General features: G+C 36.6%; 1 protein-coding gene across 2 annotated transcripts in view; it reads right to left on the bottom strand.

Annotated features, from left to right (window-relative positions):
• LOC130923344 (pro-neuregulin-3, membrane-bound isoform) overlaps positions 1-15,865 on the bottom strand; it is a 527,775-nt gene that overhangs the window by 34,343 nt on the left and 477,567 nt on the right. For both annotated transcript variants that reach the window (XM_057848992.1, XM_057848993.1), the window contains one exon: positions 4,078-4,151. In XM_057848992.1, the coding sequence (XP_057704975.1) occupies positions 4,078-4,151 (74 nt within the window). The remainder of the gene's footprint in view (positions 1-4,077; positions 4,152-15,865) is intronic.

The following is a 15,865-nucleotide window of genomic DNA, read 5'->3' as shown; positions in this document are numbered from 1 at the left end:
AGGAGTGTCTCAGAATTGATTTGTTCGAGGATTCAAGGTAATTATTATATTTTTTGAACCATGCATGTATTGTGAAAAAAGTCACTGGGAAAAATTAACTGCTACGGCGTCATAATTCACAAAATCGCGGCTACTAGCTACATTCACTAACAGACTAGCATTGTACTTCGACATATTTTCGTAAAATAAATGCGAACTGCACTTTTTTTTGCTTTTAACCAAAAATCGAGACTGTTTTACGTCCATATCTACACAGAATTCGGGGATTTAAGCATTTATTCACAAGAATTTTCACCGGCAAAGCTGAGTTTACATCAGGCGGCCGCTAGCTACATTTTTAACAGACTAGCATTGTACTTCGACATATTTACGTAAAATAAAAGCTTACTGATTTTTTTTTTGTTGCTTTTAACCAAGAATCAAGATTGTTGTACGTCCATATCTATAAAGAATTCAAGGATTGAAGCATTTATTCACAAGAATTGTCACTGGAAAAGCTCTGTTTACTTCAGGCGACTACTATCTACATTCACTAACAGACTAGCATTTTACTTTGAGATATTTACATAATTAAAGATGTCCCGATCGATGCTGATCGATTGGGCCCGATCACGTTATTTTCAAAGTATCGGAATCGGCAAAAAAATATCGGACATGCCTTTTTTTAATATATATATTTTTTTAATGAAATCGTTTTCTAGTTCTATTTAACGTTACAGACAAAATGTCTTACACTCATCCATAGCATTTAGTTTTGGCTTAAAGTCGGGCTATCAAATTGATCGCGTTAATGGCGGTAATAAATTCTTAAAAAATGAATCACACTGAAATATTTAACGCAATTAACGCATGCGCTGCACGACCCACTCACGCATTATCGCGTTCAATCTATAATGGCGCCGTTTTACCTACATATAGAACTAAAAGGCAGCGTAAAATGAGTATAATTTTGGCAGTCTTTGGAGCCTTTTTTTAGTTGGCTAAAGCCTTAAAATCACTCTCTCAACAATTAGATATATCGTGGGAAGCAATGTGGGGAAGAAAGGTAGTAGTTGATCTTTTTCTTAACACCCTATGATATTTCACAACGCAGATAAGATATATCAATTGGTGCCACTATGCACAGTCATGGTTCCACTTCCCATCATGCATTTGGGCAGAACAGTTAAATGGCTACAGTATCATTCACTGAAAGCTCAACAAATACACTAGATAGCAAAATTTAGTCACAATATACAAAGTCACATTTATCCTTTAAGAATTACAAGTCTTTCTATCCGTGGATCCCTCTCACAGAGAGAATGTTAATAATGTAAATGCCATCTTGAGGATTTATTGTCATAATAAACAAACACAGTACTTATGTATAAAATGTATATGATCGGGAAAAATTATCGGGAATGATTGGAATTGAATCGGGAGCAAAAAAAAAAAAGCAATCGGATAGGGAAATATCGGGATTGGCAGATACTCAAACTAAAACTATCGGATCGAGAGCAAAAAAAACATGATCGGAACAACCCTACATAAAATAAATGCTAACTACACGTTTTTTTTTTTTTTTTTTGCTTTTAACCAGGAATCAAGACTGTTTTACGTCCATAACTAAAAAGAATTCGTGGATTTAAGCATTTATTCACAAGAATTTTTACCGGCAAAGATGAGTTTACATCAGGCGGCCGCTAGCTACATTTACTAACAGACTAGCATTGTACTTCGACATATGTACGTAAAATAAATGAATTTTCAATGAAAAAAAGCTCTTTGTCTGTGATTCCACTCAGTCAGCTTTGACGGCCTCGCCAACAATTTTAATCCGAACCCTCATCGGATTGAAGAAATTTTTGTCCATGCAAACATACGCATTGTAAATGGCAGCGAACGAGTCAAGGAGTTTCGACAAGGTGGGTGTGGTTAGTGGGAGGAGTTTTGGTGGTGGGGAGGCAAGGACTGAGACTCAAATTTGCACTTACCCACTTTTTTTTAACCAGTGTCGAAAAGCCATCAAAACAAGAAATGTAAGCAGAGAAAAGAACAGAAAAAGTGAGATGAGATGAGAGCTAATGCTACATGCTAATGTCTAATGATCAACTCAAAGACATATTTAATACTGCAGATCAGTCGTTTTAGAAATAAAACATCACACATGATCTCAAATCAAGTCGCGTTAAATATTTATGATCTGACAAAAATGTGTCGTTTTCACCGTTTCTGTGTTTTTATACTGTGTAGAGTAAGAATATACTATGACTCATTAATAGCGTGAGAGGATCAAAATCATAATTGTTATTAGTGCCGCAACGATTAATCGATTAAGTCGTGTAATTCCGATTAGAATAAGCTTCGAATCAAATTTTGCTGCTTCGAATATTCGTTTAGAGTGCCATTGTCATGGTTTATTTTGAAAGTGTTTGGATTTAGTTTTATGGATTTGGGTAGATACACTGTCCTCTATTGGCAACAGTGAATATGATATGCGCCCTGTTAAGACCAACATAAGGTAAATTGTTATTTGAACTAATACGCATGCTTGTTCATGCATTCGTATAAGGTATATTTAGCCATTTTTGTGGGAATATGTGTTTGAGTGAGTTAATGTAAAAAAAACAAAAAACAAGTGAGCATTTTTAGCATTAGCATAGCTAGCCGACTTTTGCTATGCAAGTTAGCCAATTGTTCTTTTGTAGTACTTAGATCCTAATTTCTTTATTTTTAATACCATTTGACTAATTTGAGGATATCAGGTATTTTATTCCTTTTAAAAAAAAAAAAAAAATGAAAGTGCAATTCTGCATAGTTTGAAGAAACACTCTGGAATTTTATTTTGAAAGTCCAATCTTAGCAAGCCTTTGTTTTACCCCCCTAAAATTTATTCTGCAACGCATTAAATGTTCCTAATCGGATTACTCGATTATTTGAATTTACTAGTTCATTAAAATAATCGATAGCTAAAAAAAAAAACAAAAATACTTAGCATTTATAGCATTCAAGCTAGCGGACTATTGCTATGCAAGTTAGCCAATTGTTCTTTTATTGTACTTAGGTTCTCATTTATTTTTATTTATTTTATACCATTTGAGGCTGAACTAAGATATTTAAATTTATTTTTAAATGAAAGTGCGATTCTGCATAGTTTAAAGAAACATTCTAGAATTTATTTTGAAAGTGCAATCTTCGCAAGCCTTTGTTTTACCTCCCTAAAATTTATTCTGCAACGCATTAAATGTTCCTAATCCGAACACTCAATTATTTGAACAAACTAGTTCATAGATTAATTGACTACTAAAATAATCAATAGCTAAAAAAAAGAAAAAAAAAAAGAAAAATAATCGATAGCTAAAAAAAAAAAAAAAATCCCTAGCATTTTTAGCATTTAAGATAGTGGAGTATTTCTTTTCAAGTTAGCCAAATGTTCTTTTATTGTACTTAGGTTCTCATTTATTTTTAATTGTTTTATACCGTTTGAAGCTAAACTCATATATTTAAATTTATTTTTAAATGAAAGTGCAATTCTGCATAGTTTGAAGAAACACTCTGGAAATCTATTTTGAAAGTGCAATCTTCGCAAGCCTTTGTTTTACCTCCCTAAAATGTATTCTGCAACCCATCAAATGTTCCTAATCCGATTACTCAATTATTCGAACAAACTAATTAATAGATTAATGGACTACTAAAATAATCGATACCTAAAAAAAAAAAAAAAAAACATAAAAATAAATGTTAGGATTTTTAGCATTTAAGCTAGTGGACTTTTGCTGTGCAAGTATGCCAATTGTTATTTGTTGTCGCCTATTTAGATGCTCATTTATTTATTTATTCATTTTTAACCTTTTGAGGCTAAGCTCAGGTATTTTATTTGTAAATGAAAGTTGTTATTGTTATTATTGACAAATTTGAGAGGATTTGAGAGGACGAACGGAAATGAAAATTTTGTTAGCAAAGAGTCGGCAGAGATGCTAATGACGATGCCCCGCTCGGATTCCTTTTTTGGACGTCGTGCAACATTTGATTATTCGGGAAATAGATTTTGATGAGTTTGTGCTACAAAATAAAATTCGACGTGTCGTTGCGTCTTACTTGGATCGGACAGGATGGAGTCGGTCTTGGGGAGGAACTGGTCGCAGCGGATGCCCTGGTAGCCTTCTCGACACCTGGTGGACAAAAAAAGACAGACATGACCGTTTTAATTTGGACGATTCTGGCATGTTCTGTTGCTTAGGGACATCCAATCCATTTGGACTGGGAGGTGATGGCACCGAATGTTCATCGCCGTCAATGGCGACATCAACACTGCTCTGAATTTCAATGAGTATATCACATCTAGACGTCCAAATTGTTTGAACTGGAAGGGTGGCAGCGAACGAACCCTCATCCCCGGGCCCCCCCTTAACCAACACATAATATCCAGACAGCTTTCTGATCAGATGCAACCCAAACCACTTAATCTGGCTTCTTCTGTAAGACCTTAGAAATTGCCCTGTATTGTATTTTCTGATAGTATTTCTTGAGACTCTGTTGTAGGTTGAATTATGATAGTCAAACAGTAAAATAATGGGAACCCCCCCCCAAAAAATCATGTGTTTTACAGTCACATGTTTTTCTGTTTAAAAATATTGTCTTGTTCCTCCTTAGCAAACTCATTGTCATTTATGTGCAGTACATGTCTGAACGCATGCATCCTTATATACAACATGTAATGTCTTCAATAAGAGATGAAGCACGCATTCATGCGTGGGAATGTTTTATGGTGATAACAACAAATGTAATATGGATTCCAGGTGGCGGGAACCTCCAGAAACAATACCATTTGTGATTAAAAAAAACAAAAAGAAAAAAAAAAGCTAAGCCTGTACCGCTCGTTGATTGACTACGAAGCACCAGTTCTTGATCTGTGAAGATGTTTACTGCGTATCAAAACGCCACAACGTATAACTAAAGTTCAAACATACAAAACAAGAAAACGCATGTACAGTATTACTAGGGTGACCATATTTTGATTTCCAAAAAAGAGGACACTCAGCCCGGCCTCAAGATACTTGAATTTTACTCGTAGTTCACTCAAAGATGTCTATATCACTGTAATATATTTAAAGTGCACCCCCTCACGCTGGATGGGAAAATGCAGTTTGAAAATTAAAATAAATAAATAAATAAAACAATGACTAAAATATAATATATATATAAATATATATATATATATATATATATATATATATATATTATATATATATATATATATATATATTAGGGGTGTCAAACGATTAAAATTTTTAATCGAGTTAATTACAGCTTAAAAATTAATTAATCGTAATTAATCGCAATTCAAACCATCTATAAAATATGCCATATTTTTCTGTAAATTATTGTTGGAATGGAAAGATAAGACACAAGATGGATATATACATTCAACATACAGTACATAAGTACTGTATTTCTTTATTATAACAATAAATCAACAAGATGGCATTACCATTATTAACATTCTGTTAAAGCGATCCATGGATAGAAAGACTTGTAGTTCTTAAAAGATAAATGTTAGTACAAGTTATAGAAATTTTATATTAAAACCCCTCTTCATGTTTTTGTTTTAATAAAATTTGTAAAATTTTCAATAAAAAAAAACAACAACTAGTAGCCTGCCATTGTTGATGTCAATAATTACTTACACAATGCTCATGGGTGCTGAAGCCTATAAAATCAGTCGCACCCAAGCGCCAGCAGAGGGCGGCAAAACTCAACACAACAAGTACACCATTCACTGTGCTGTCATTTCAATCTGTTTGAGCGGGGCATTATTGCGTTAATTGCGTCAAATATTTTAACCTGATTAATTTAAAAAATTAATTACCGCTCGTTAACGCGATGTATATATATATGTAATGCAGACCCATGGAAATGTAGTCCAGTCAATACACATTTTTAACATTTTTATAAATTTCTATCACGACAATTGTCCTTGACAAATTTTTCTTCCCATTCAATTGATATTCTCATTCAATGTTCTAGATTGCACAAAAACAATAACCGAAGTAAACTGACAAACAATTAAACCAGCATGTTTCCAAACATAGCAGTTCAAAACTACGTTTCCCATAATGCCTAGCGTGGTATAGCTTACTGATAGCTAGCTGAGGCAAAAATCAAACTTTGCTAGAAAAGTTTACAATCATCGGCAGCACAACGATGCGACACCAAATGGGATTTTACAGTCAAAGCTCCGACAGAAGTCAACAGTTGCCATTATTTACGTATTTATCATTAAAAATTTAACAACTGGGCGGGCGCTGTGGTCAAATTGTCAACCCAGTAGATGGCGGTAATGCCTCATGATAGGGGTAAACTGCCAACAAAAACAAGAACTACTCCTTCCCTCCCTTCTAGTAGGAGCCATGTCAACTGCTGCCACCCAGCGGCCGGAGGGATTGTCTTCAAATTGGTCCCGTGAAAAATCATAAAAACCGGACATTTTTATGAATTTATAAAACCCGCCTGGACGACGAGGATACGACGTGAAAGTAGGACTTGTCCGGGTAAAAGAGGACGTTTGGTCACCCTAAGTATTAAACTTTGTACAGGGTTAGCATTAGGGCTGCAGCTATTGATTATTTTAGTAGGCGATTAATCTGTCAAGTAGTTAGTTCGAATAATCGGCAGTGGTGGATAAAGTACTCCGTATTTTAGATGGGGCTTTGCAAGGCAAAGGCCCATAAAGTAAAATTCCTTTAAAAAAAAAAAAAAAAAAATTAAATACAAACAGTTTCACCGACCGTCACCGTTCGAATGTCAAAATGACCAGAGTTTTCACGCGATGCAGGGAATTTTTTGAACGACCCTCCCCAAATTTTCCGTTCACTCATTAACGTGAATTTTTTTTTTTTTTTTTTTTTTTTTTTTTTGAAAAGACAACATTTTTTCCTACAATTTTTGACCAAATGGCATAAAAAATTCCAGGGCGGTAAGGAGCATAAAAGTTGTATACAGAATTTGGCAAAAATGTACAGTTGCCCAAAATTCGCCAAAAACTGTCCCATTCATTTCTAATGGGATGCCATTGACAGCCATGTACGTCCAAATTTCCCATTCATTTTCAATGGCAGGAAAACATGGGTTCTTGTGATTTTTGACCATTTACCATGACACCTTATTGACATTTTGTGACCTGACATCAACAGGACGTGTCACCCAAATGAATATCAACAGGACCTGTTCCCCAAATGTCCCTAAATTAACAGGAAGTGACCTTATATCAAGAGAACGTGTTCCCAAAAATGTCCCAAATCTATAGGAAGTGTTGATTGATCTCCCACGGCAAAGCCCCATTGTAATTTCTCCAGAAATTGCAGTTTCTAGTTTACTTAAGTAAAAGTACAGCTACAGGTGCAAAAAATGATTTGTTAAAGTAAAATTATCTAAGAAAAAAATTGACTGAAGTACAAAAGTATTTGCTTTAAAATGTACTTTACAAGTAAAAAGTGAAAGCATTTCCTCCCAATGCAAAAATGTAATAGACGTGTGTGTGTGCATGTATATATAGATATCTATAACTTCTTCTAACAAGGTCTAGCTAGGCTTCACTCGTTACCTGTATTAATAGCACCTGTTTTAACTCATTATCGGTATAAAAGACACCTGTCCACAACCTCAGTCAGTCACACTCCAAACCCCACTATGGCCAAGACCAAAGAGCTGTCGAAGGACACCAGAGACAAAATTGTAGACCTGCACCAGGCTGGGAAGACTGAATCTGCAATAGGTAAAACTAAAGAAATCAACTGTTCAATTATTAGAAAATGGAAGACATACAAGACCACTGATAATGTCCCTCGATCTGGGGCTCCATGCAAGATCTCACCCCGTGGCGTCAAAATGATAACAAGAACGGTGAGCAAAAATCCCAGAACCACACGGGGGGACCTAGTGAATGACCTACAGAGAGCTGGGACCACAGTAACAAAGGCTACTATCAGTAACAACCAGGGACTCAAACCCTGCACTGCCAGATGTGTCCCCCCGCTGAAGAAAGTACACGTCCAAGCCCATCTGTGGTTTGCTAGAGAGCATTTGGATGATCCAGAAGAGGACTTTGAGAATGTATTATGATCAGATGAAACCAAAATAGAACTTTTTGGTAGAAACACAGGTTCTCGTGTTTGGACGAGAAAGAATACTGAATTGCGTCCGAAGAACACCATACCCACTGTGAAGCATGGGGGTGGAAACCTCATGCTTTGGGGCTGTTTTTCTGCAAACGGACCAGGACGACTGATCTGTGTAAAGGAAAGAATGAATGGGGCCATGTATCAAGAGATTTTGAGCGAAAATCTCCTTCCATCAGCAAGGGCATTGAAGATGAGACATGGCTGACCGTTCGTTCCGTTGAATCGATCGGGTTGCGGGTCTCACAAAATGCGCTACTGCCCTCCAGTGGCCAGTTTTATTGCTTTGAAATGGATTTTCAGCATTGTGCTTTGGAGCTAAGTTGCATCAAAACCTAGAGATATCTATTGTGAAAAAAAAACCCAAAAACAGACGTATAAATACGTCTTTGGGACACTGAAACAATTAAATATAGAACGTATTTATACGTTTTTGGGAGCAAATAAGTTCAAGTATCTAAGAAAAAAATTGACTCAAGTACAAAAGTACTAGCTTTAAAATTTACTTTATAAATAAAAAGTGAAAGTATTTTATCCCGATGCAAAAGTGTAATAGACGTGTAGATACATATACCACACCTGCCGGTAATTGCCTCATTAGGCAACACCTGATGAGGCAATTACAATCAAGGCACTTTCCCATAAAGACTCATGTCGTGGGAGCTACCCCGAGGGAGTGAGAGACTGGAGAGGCATTCCACAGCACGGCTGTGAAACCCAAGGACAAAGGTTTTGGTTCGTGTTGCTTTGTTGATTTTGTACCTTTTGCTTTTTGTGAAATAAATGTGGGCCACAAGAGCCCAGTGTGTTCGAAACCTCCACCTGCATTTCCTCCTTCTGACCTGGTATTTTACATTAAACACACATAAATACAGAAATCTGAGTCAATATTCAAAAAAAGAACCAGAAAATTTGTGCAGAATGACAAAAAAAAAAACAAGCAATAAAATTAACTGCACAGTAAACAGAAGCTTAACATACTCCAAATATTGCAACTATCAGGTACATACCGCCACCTACTGTGCACGAGTGTGGTGGTTTTTATCGGTCAATATCTTGTTCACCTGCCTAATCTTGTTTGTACTCGTGTTGCTGCCTCTAGTGCTCAGTTATGATATACTGAAGCTGCATGGGGTTTATCGATTGCACTGGAAACGAAATGAGAATCAATTCACAATTAGAACACAAACTAAAGTGACGTGAAATGCAGGAGACAATTTGAAAATAGTGGAATAAAAATTACAGATACCTGCTGTAAAATGTAATGAAGTACTAGGGCTGTCAAAATTATCGCGTTAACAGGCGGTAATTAATTTTTTAAATTAATCACGTTAAAATATTTGACGCAATTAACGCACATGCCCTGCTCAGATTAAAATGGCAGCAATGTAATGTCCGCTTGTTACTTGTTACCTGTTTTTTGTTGTTTGGCACCCTCTGCTGGCGCTTGGGTCCAAATGATTTTATGGGTTTGGGGAGTGAGCATGGTGTAATGCCATCAACAATGGCGAGCTACAAGTTTATTTTTTGATTGACATTTTTAGAAATTTTAATAAAACGAAAACATTAAGAGGGGTTTTAATATAAAATTTCTATAACTTGTACTAACATTTATCTTTTAAGAACTACAAGTTTTTCTATCCATGGATCGCTTGAAGAGAATGTTAATAATGTTAATGGCATCTTGTTGATTTATTGTTATAATAAACAAATACAGTACTTATGTACCGTATGTTGAATGTATATATCCGTCTTGAGTCTTATCTTTTCATTCAATAATTTACAGAAAAATGTGGCATATTTCATAGATGGTTTGAAATCCACCACTCCTAATTGGAGTAGGAACATTTAATGCGTTGCAAAATAAATTTTCAATGTAAAACAACGGCTTGATCAGGACTTGATTCTCAGATAAATGACGAGTATAATGCAGTTGGGCTGCTTCGGTCGGGTCAAAGTGTGCTGAGGTTTGAACCCGTGGACTTTGTGAATAAAACATGGCCGCCAACGCGTGTCTCGCAAGGCTTTCAAGGGAGCAAAGAGCTTTTTCAATTATTCAAAGGCGCTCCCGAAATTCCACCCCCCCCCAAAAAAAAAACTCACTTTACACACTTTTAGGTCATCGCCGAAGTTACGGTGACGGGATTTCTTTCACTATGCAATTTTTGGGGGGGGTCCCACAGTGCTGCCCAAAAGTATTGGCACCCGTGCAATTCTGTCAGATAATGCTCAATTTCTCTCAGAAAATGATTGCAATTACAAATGCTTTGGTAGTAATACCTTCATTTATTTTGCTTGCAATGAAAAAACACAAAAGAGAATGGGGAAAAAAAAAAAAAAATCATTATTATTTTACACAAAGCTCCAAAAATGGGCCGGACAAAAGTATTGGCACCCTAAGCTTAATACTGGGTAGTACAACCTTTAGCCACAGTGCCATGGGCTTTACACTTATTCAGGACACTGCGCACGGTAGACACAGGAACATTCAGGTCTTTGGAGAAATTGCCCATGCTTCCTCACAATTTTGCTTCTCAAGTCCTCAGACAGTTCTTTGGTCTTCTTTCTCTTCTCCATGTTCAATGTGGTACACACAAGGATACAGGACAGAGGTTGAGTCAACATTAATCCATTTTAACTGGCTGCAAGTGTGATTTAGTTATTGCCACCGCCTGTTATGTGCCACAGGTGCTGTTAATTACACAAATTAGAGAAGCATCACATGATTTTTCAAAGGGTGCCAATACTTTTGTCCGGCCCATTTTTGGAGTTTTGTGTAAAATGATCATGATTTAAAAATGTTTTCCATTCACTTTTGTTTTTTTTTTTTGTCATTGCAAGCAAAATAAATGAAGATATTACTACCAAAGCATTTTTAATTGCAATCATTTTCTGGGAGAAACTGAGTATTATGTGACAGAATTGCAGGGGTGCCAATACTTTTGGCCAGCACTGTAACTCAAAAGTTTAGAAACTCTACTTTAAGAACAATAACAATATATACATATTTTTTAAAATACAAAATTAAAAGAAATAAACTTTAATTTGGCTATTTCATATGTGTAAAAATTATGAAAATAAATACTGAAAAAAACAGTACTCACAGTATGTGTATAAATATTAAATGTATACTAGTATTATTTACTTGAAAAATTGTTTTAATTAAAAAAAAGATTCATTTTAAACTATTGTTTTAATATTTAAAAAAGGCCATGTTACATGGTTATCCAAAATATAGTAAAAATTACATAATTTTTAAAATGAAAAATATTTTAAGTCACTTATTGTTATTATAATTACTAGTACCATAGTCCCCAGGTTACGAATGAGTTCCATTCCTACGCTGGTGATGTAACCCAAATTTCTGGAATTAGTTGGAATTAACCCTTCAACTACCCCTAAATCTCAAAAGAACTATCCAAAAACTCCAAAAGTGCACTGCCCTCTGGTGGCAGTGTTGGGTCTGGCTGGACTGTCACCTTCTATGACTAAGGAGTAGACTCAGATGTCCGTCATAAAGGATAGCTCCTGAAGAAATCCGCCCCCCCGGCCAAGCTGCACGGAAACGGCGACAGCCGAACGGAAATGGTGCTCCGCTGCTCACCGCTTCCGTGCGCCAACCGGGAGGACGGATATTCCGCGCGTTCACCTCTTATGTTAACCCTTTGTACTGACTCCATGTTCCAAAAGTTTGAAGAAGACTCACCGAAAGCAGGTTTTACAATTTATTCATCGACAATAGTAAAAAAACAAGGCAAAAACAGCCGACAGAGGAACAATGTTAAATCCAAAACAAGGCTACATGGAAAAGTCTCCACGCAGCAAAATCTGTGTTATCTCAGTGTCCAGTGTTTTTTAAGTCCGTGGTGGAGTAGGCAGGGCCGAAGTTGTGGCTGAGTGTTGTTTCGGGGCCATCCCTCTGTGGCCGGTTTTGGGCGGGTAGGTTTGTCCTTGGATGGGACGTAGTTGCCACAGCGACCGACGCTGGTCTTGACGTCCCAAGCGCCTGCTATCAACTTTGTTATCCGGGCTGGCTCTACTTGTTTTAGGACAAAGCGCGCTGCTCTTTTGTCCTTGTTGGTGTTCGGGAGAACTGATTGCAAGAGTTGTTGCGTCAGTCTTGCTCGTGACGCACACGTTGGGCTTCTGTGATAAGATGGCGTTGTGTATCTATTCTGCTTCTTTTCATTAAACTATGGTGTGCTATTTATTTTATATTAGGTGTGTGTTAAAATGGTACAGTCCTACAGTAAATATGAGAAATGATACTATTCCCTGATTAATTATATTACGTGTGTTAGAGTAATGCAAACAGTTAGACGGTGCCTACGAGAAATGGTACCATTTTTCCATTTCCCCCTCATGAGCCCTGATAAGGTGATTTACTTTACTGTGTCCACGGGCATGGAGTGAAGTCTGCCTAAACTATAGTTAGATTAATGTGTTAGACTAATGCAAACAATTATATTAATGTGTTCGACTAATGCAAACAACTATATGGTGTGTGTGAGAACGATACCTATTCCCTTCACTCCGCTTGGATTTGGCCTACATCAGGCTGTCAGTTGTTTCAGCTAATATATTTTTGTGTATGCATTTGTATTTAAGTTTACAGCTACATTTTGTGGAGTTACGTGTGAGCGATTTGCTATGAGAATTGTAAATACGTTAGCATTCGTAGCATTTACACTAGCTGAAACTAGTTGTCAGGAAAATTGGGCTAATTTAATCTACTAAATTTGCAAATTAACCAGATTAGATGGACGTTTGAACACCAATTGTTTTGTGTCAAGTGTTTCAGGGCTTTGACAGGATACTATCAACAACACTGGGATAGACAATGACCGGACAATTTTCAGTAGAATACTCGATTACTAAAATATTCCATAGCTGCAGCCCTATTTAGTTGTACTACTGTTGAAAATAAATATTTCAAGAAATCAGTCATTCACAAAACACTGATTACCAAATGATAATTCGTCATAAATGTTGGTCTTTACACATTAAATAAACCAACAAACTGTAAGAAAAACGAGTTGACAGTACAAACTTTGTAAGAGGCCACAAAAATGTTTTTTTTCTTTTAGCGTTTCCATCCTCGAGTGCTTCCGACATGCGAGCAAGCATCTAAAACTGTATAAAAATATGCTCTGCATGAATAATAGATGATAGCACGGAAGACTTTTTAGTCTAGAAGGGAGGGGAAAAAACCCCTACAAAGTCTTTCTGGGAGGGCGGTGCTTCGTTTTAGGGAAAAAAAAAAAAACTAAACACATTTGCTTCATTCATTTACTCATCCGGAGTGTCTGGAAGTGAATGATCATGTTTTTGTGCCATTGACGGCGCTAAATTTTACTTCGGATGTTGAATGGATCGTATGTTGAGGTACCACTGTACATAACTGCTGGAAAACCTAGTCTAAATGTTAATATCTGATCATTTTGTTGGTCAAGATGGAGGCGCATAAAGAGAACAGAGGTCTTGTTTCACTCACCTGCGTGTCTATATAGGTTTGCTTTTCACTTTTGTCTTTGTCCAAGATGCTGTGTTACGCTGTTAGTTTGCCATTTATGTTCATTAGCCATGTTAAATGTGTTTTTCCTGTTAATCCAGCCTGTATTTCTCTTTTAAGAACAGTCCCCGGGTTACGAACGAATTCCATTCCTATGCTGGCGACGTAACCCGAATTTCCACTCAAGTTGGAATTAACCCTTTAAAAAAATAACTATCCAAAAAGTCCAAAAGTATTTTGACACAATTCTTGCTTTACACTTAAATTGCATTTTTTTTTTTTCAAAACAATGTAAACATTTGGGCCATTTTTTTCTGTTGTTGCGTGTGGAGTATAGGTGAAGCATATTTAAAACATGTATAAAAAAGTGTAAAACTTCATAAATAAATGTAGCTCGACTTGAACTGACACAAACTATCACATGAATAGTTCAACCGTGGTGTGTTCCCCTCCGTTCGGGCCGCACATCAACACAACGTATGTCTTGTGGTTGCATGTACATATGAATCGTTGCTGCCTTTCAGACAACGACTTGCGAATTCAAAAGCATTTGGGTCATTTTGGACACCTCTGGATTTCTTTGGAGGAGAGGCCAAATCGGCCATTGATTGGGAATATTACGAGAATTTGTTCAGGGAAAGGCTGAGTCGGCCTCAGTTGGGGTTTCCCCTTCAAAATAACTATCCAAAAAGTCTAAAAGTATTGTATTTTGTTTAATGATGGAGGATACACTGCCATCTTTTGGCAGCGTTGGGTCTGAATGGACTGTCGCCTCGTATGACTGAGAAGTGGTGTCGTTTTTGGCAGCCATTTTAATTTTCGTCTTAGTCTTTTGGACGAAAATACTAATAAATAAATAAATATATATCAACTGTTCAAAAGTTTGGGGTCGCTTTAATCCCAAACTTTTGAACCGGAGTGTACATAATGAAAAATTCCACATGATGCACTGCGGTTCAAAAGTTGGGGTCGCTTTGACTTGTAGTCATTTAAAAAAAAAATTCAAAAAAATTGTTCGTTGACGAAATATTTTCGTTATCGTCATCGTTGACGAAAACAACACTGCTGAGAAGCAGACTCAGACGTATTTATGGATAAAGGATTGCTGTGTTCTGGCCCTCATAAGGGTGTAAGTCGTTTCAGCCAATATACTGTAGGTATGTTTGTGTATGCATTTGTAACTTGAAACTGCAATTAAATTAGAAATTACAATGGACAATTCCTGTTGATTTGAGGACATTTCGGGGACACTTCCTGCTGATATGAGGTTACTTCCTGTTGATTTGGGGACATTTCAGGGACATGTCCTGGTGATATTAGGTCACTTCTTTTTGATTTGGGGACATTTTGGGACAGGTTTTATTGTTGCCATTGAAAATGAATGAGAAATTTGGACATCAATGGCATCGACTTACATATGTGTGCTAATGGAATCCAAGTACATTGGCATCAACAGAGTCGAAATATATGGCCGTCAATGGCATGGACGTGCATAGCCCTCATTGGCATCTGTGTACATGGGCATCAATGAAATGTAAATGTCATTGGGAATGAATAGGAAATTTGGACGTACATAGCCGTCAATTGCATGGACGTGCATGGCTGTCAATGGCATAGACTTACTTGGGCGTTAGGTGAATGTCAATGGGCTGTCAAGGTAAATGGTCAAAAATCACAAGGACCTTGTTTTTCTGCCATTGAAAATGAATGGGAAATTTGGAGTTTACAGCTAGTCCAATATGTATATGCAGTATATTAAATTTTGGCAACAAAACAACAAACAAACAAAAAAATATATTAAAATGCATTATTCATTGAAACATCCACCTTGAAAAACTTCTAAATTCATTCTAGGGCTGTCAAAATTATCGCGTTAACGGGCGGTAATCAATTTTTTCAATTAATCACGTTAAAATATTTGACGCAATTAACGCACATGCCCCGCTCAAACATTAAAATGACAGCACAGTGAAATGCGTACTTGTTGTGTTTTTCGGAGTTTTGTACCCCTCTGCTGGCGCTTGGGTGCGACTGATTTTATAGGCTTCAGCACACATGAGCATTGTGTAAGTAATTATTGGCATCAACAATGGCGGGCTGCTAGTTTATTTTTTGATTGAAATTTTTATCAATTTTATTAAAACCAAAACCTTAACAGGGGTTTTAATACAAAATTTCTATAACTTGTACGAACATT

This window comes from Corythoichthys intestinalis, chromosome 10, assembly GCF_030265065.1.
Source record: "Corythoichthys intestinalis isolate RoL2023-P3 chromosome 10, ASM3026506v1, whole genome shotgun sequence".
In the NCBI taxonomy this organism is placed as follows: domain Eukaryota; kingdom Metazoa; phylum Chordata; class Actinopteri; order Syngnathiformes; family Syngnathidae; genus Corythoichthys; species Corythoichthys intestinalis.
Note: the sequence above shows the minus strand (reverse complement) of the source record. Positions and strands in the feature narration are given on the sequence as shown.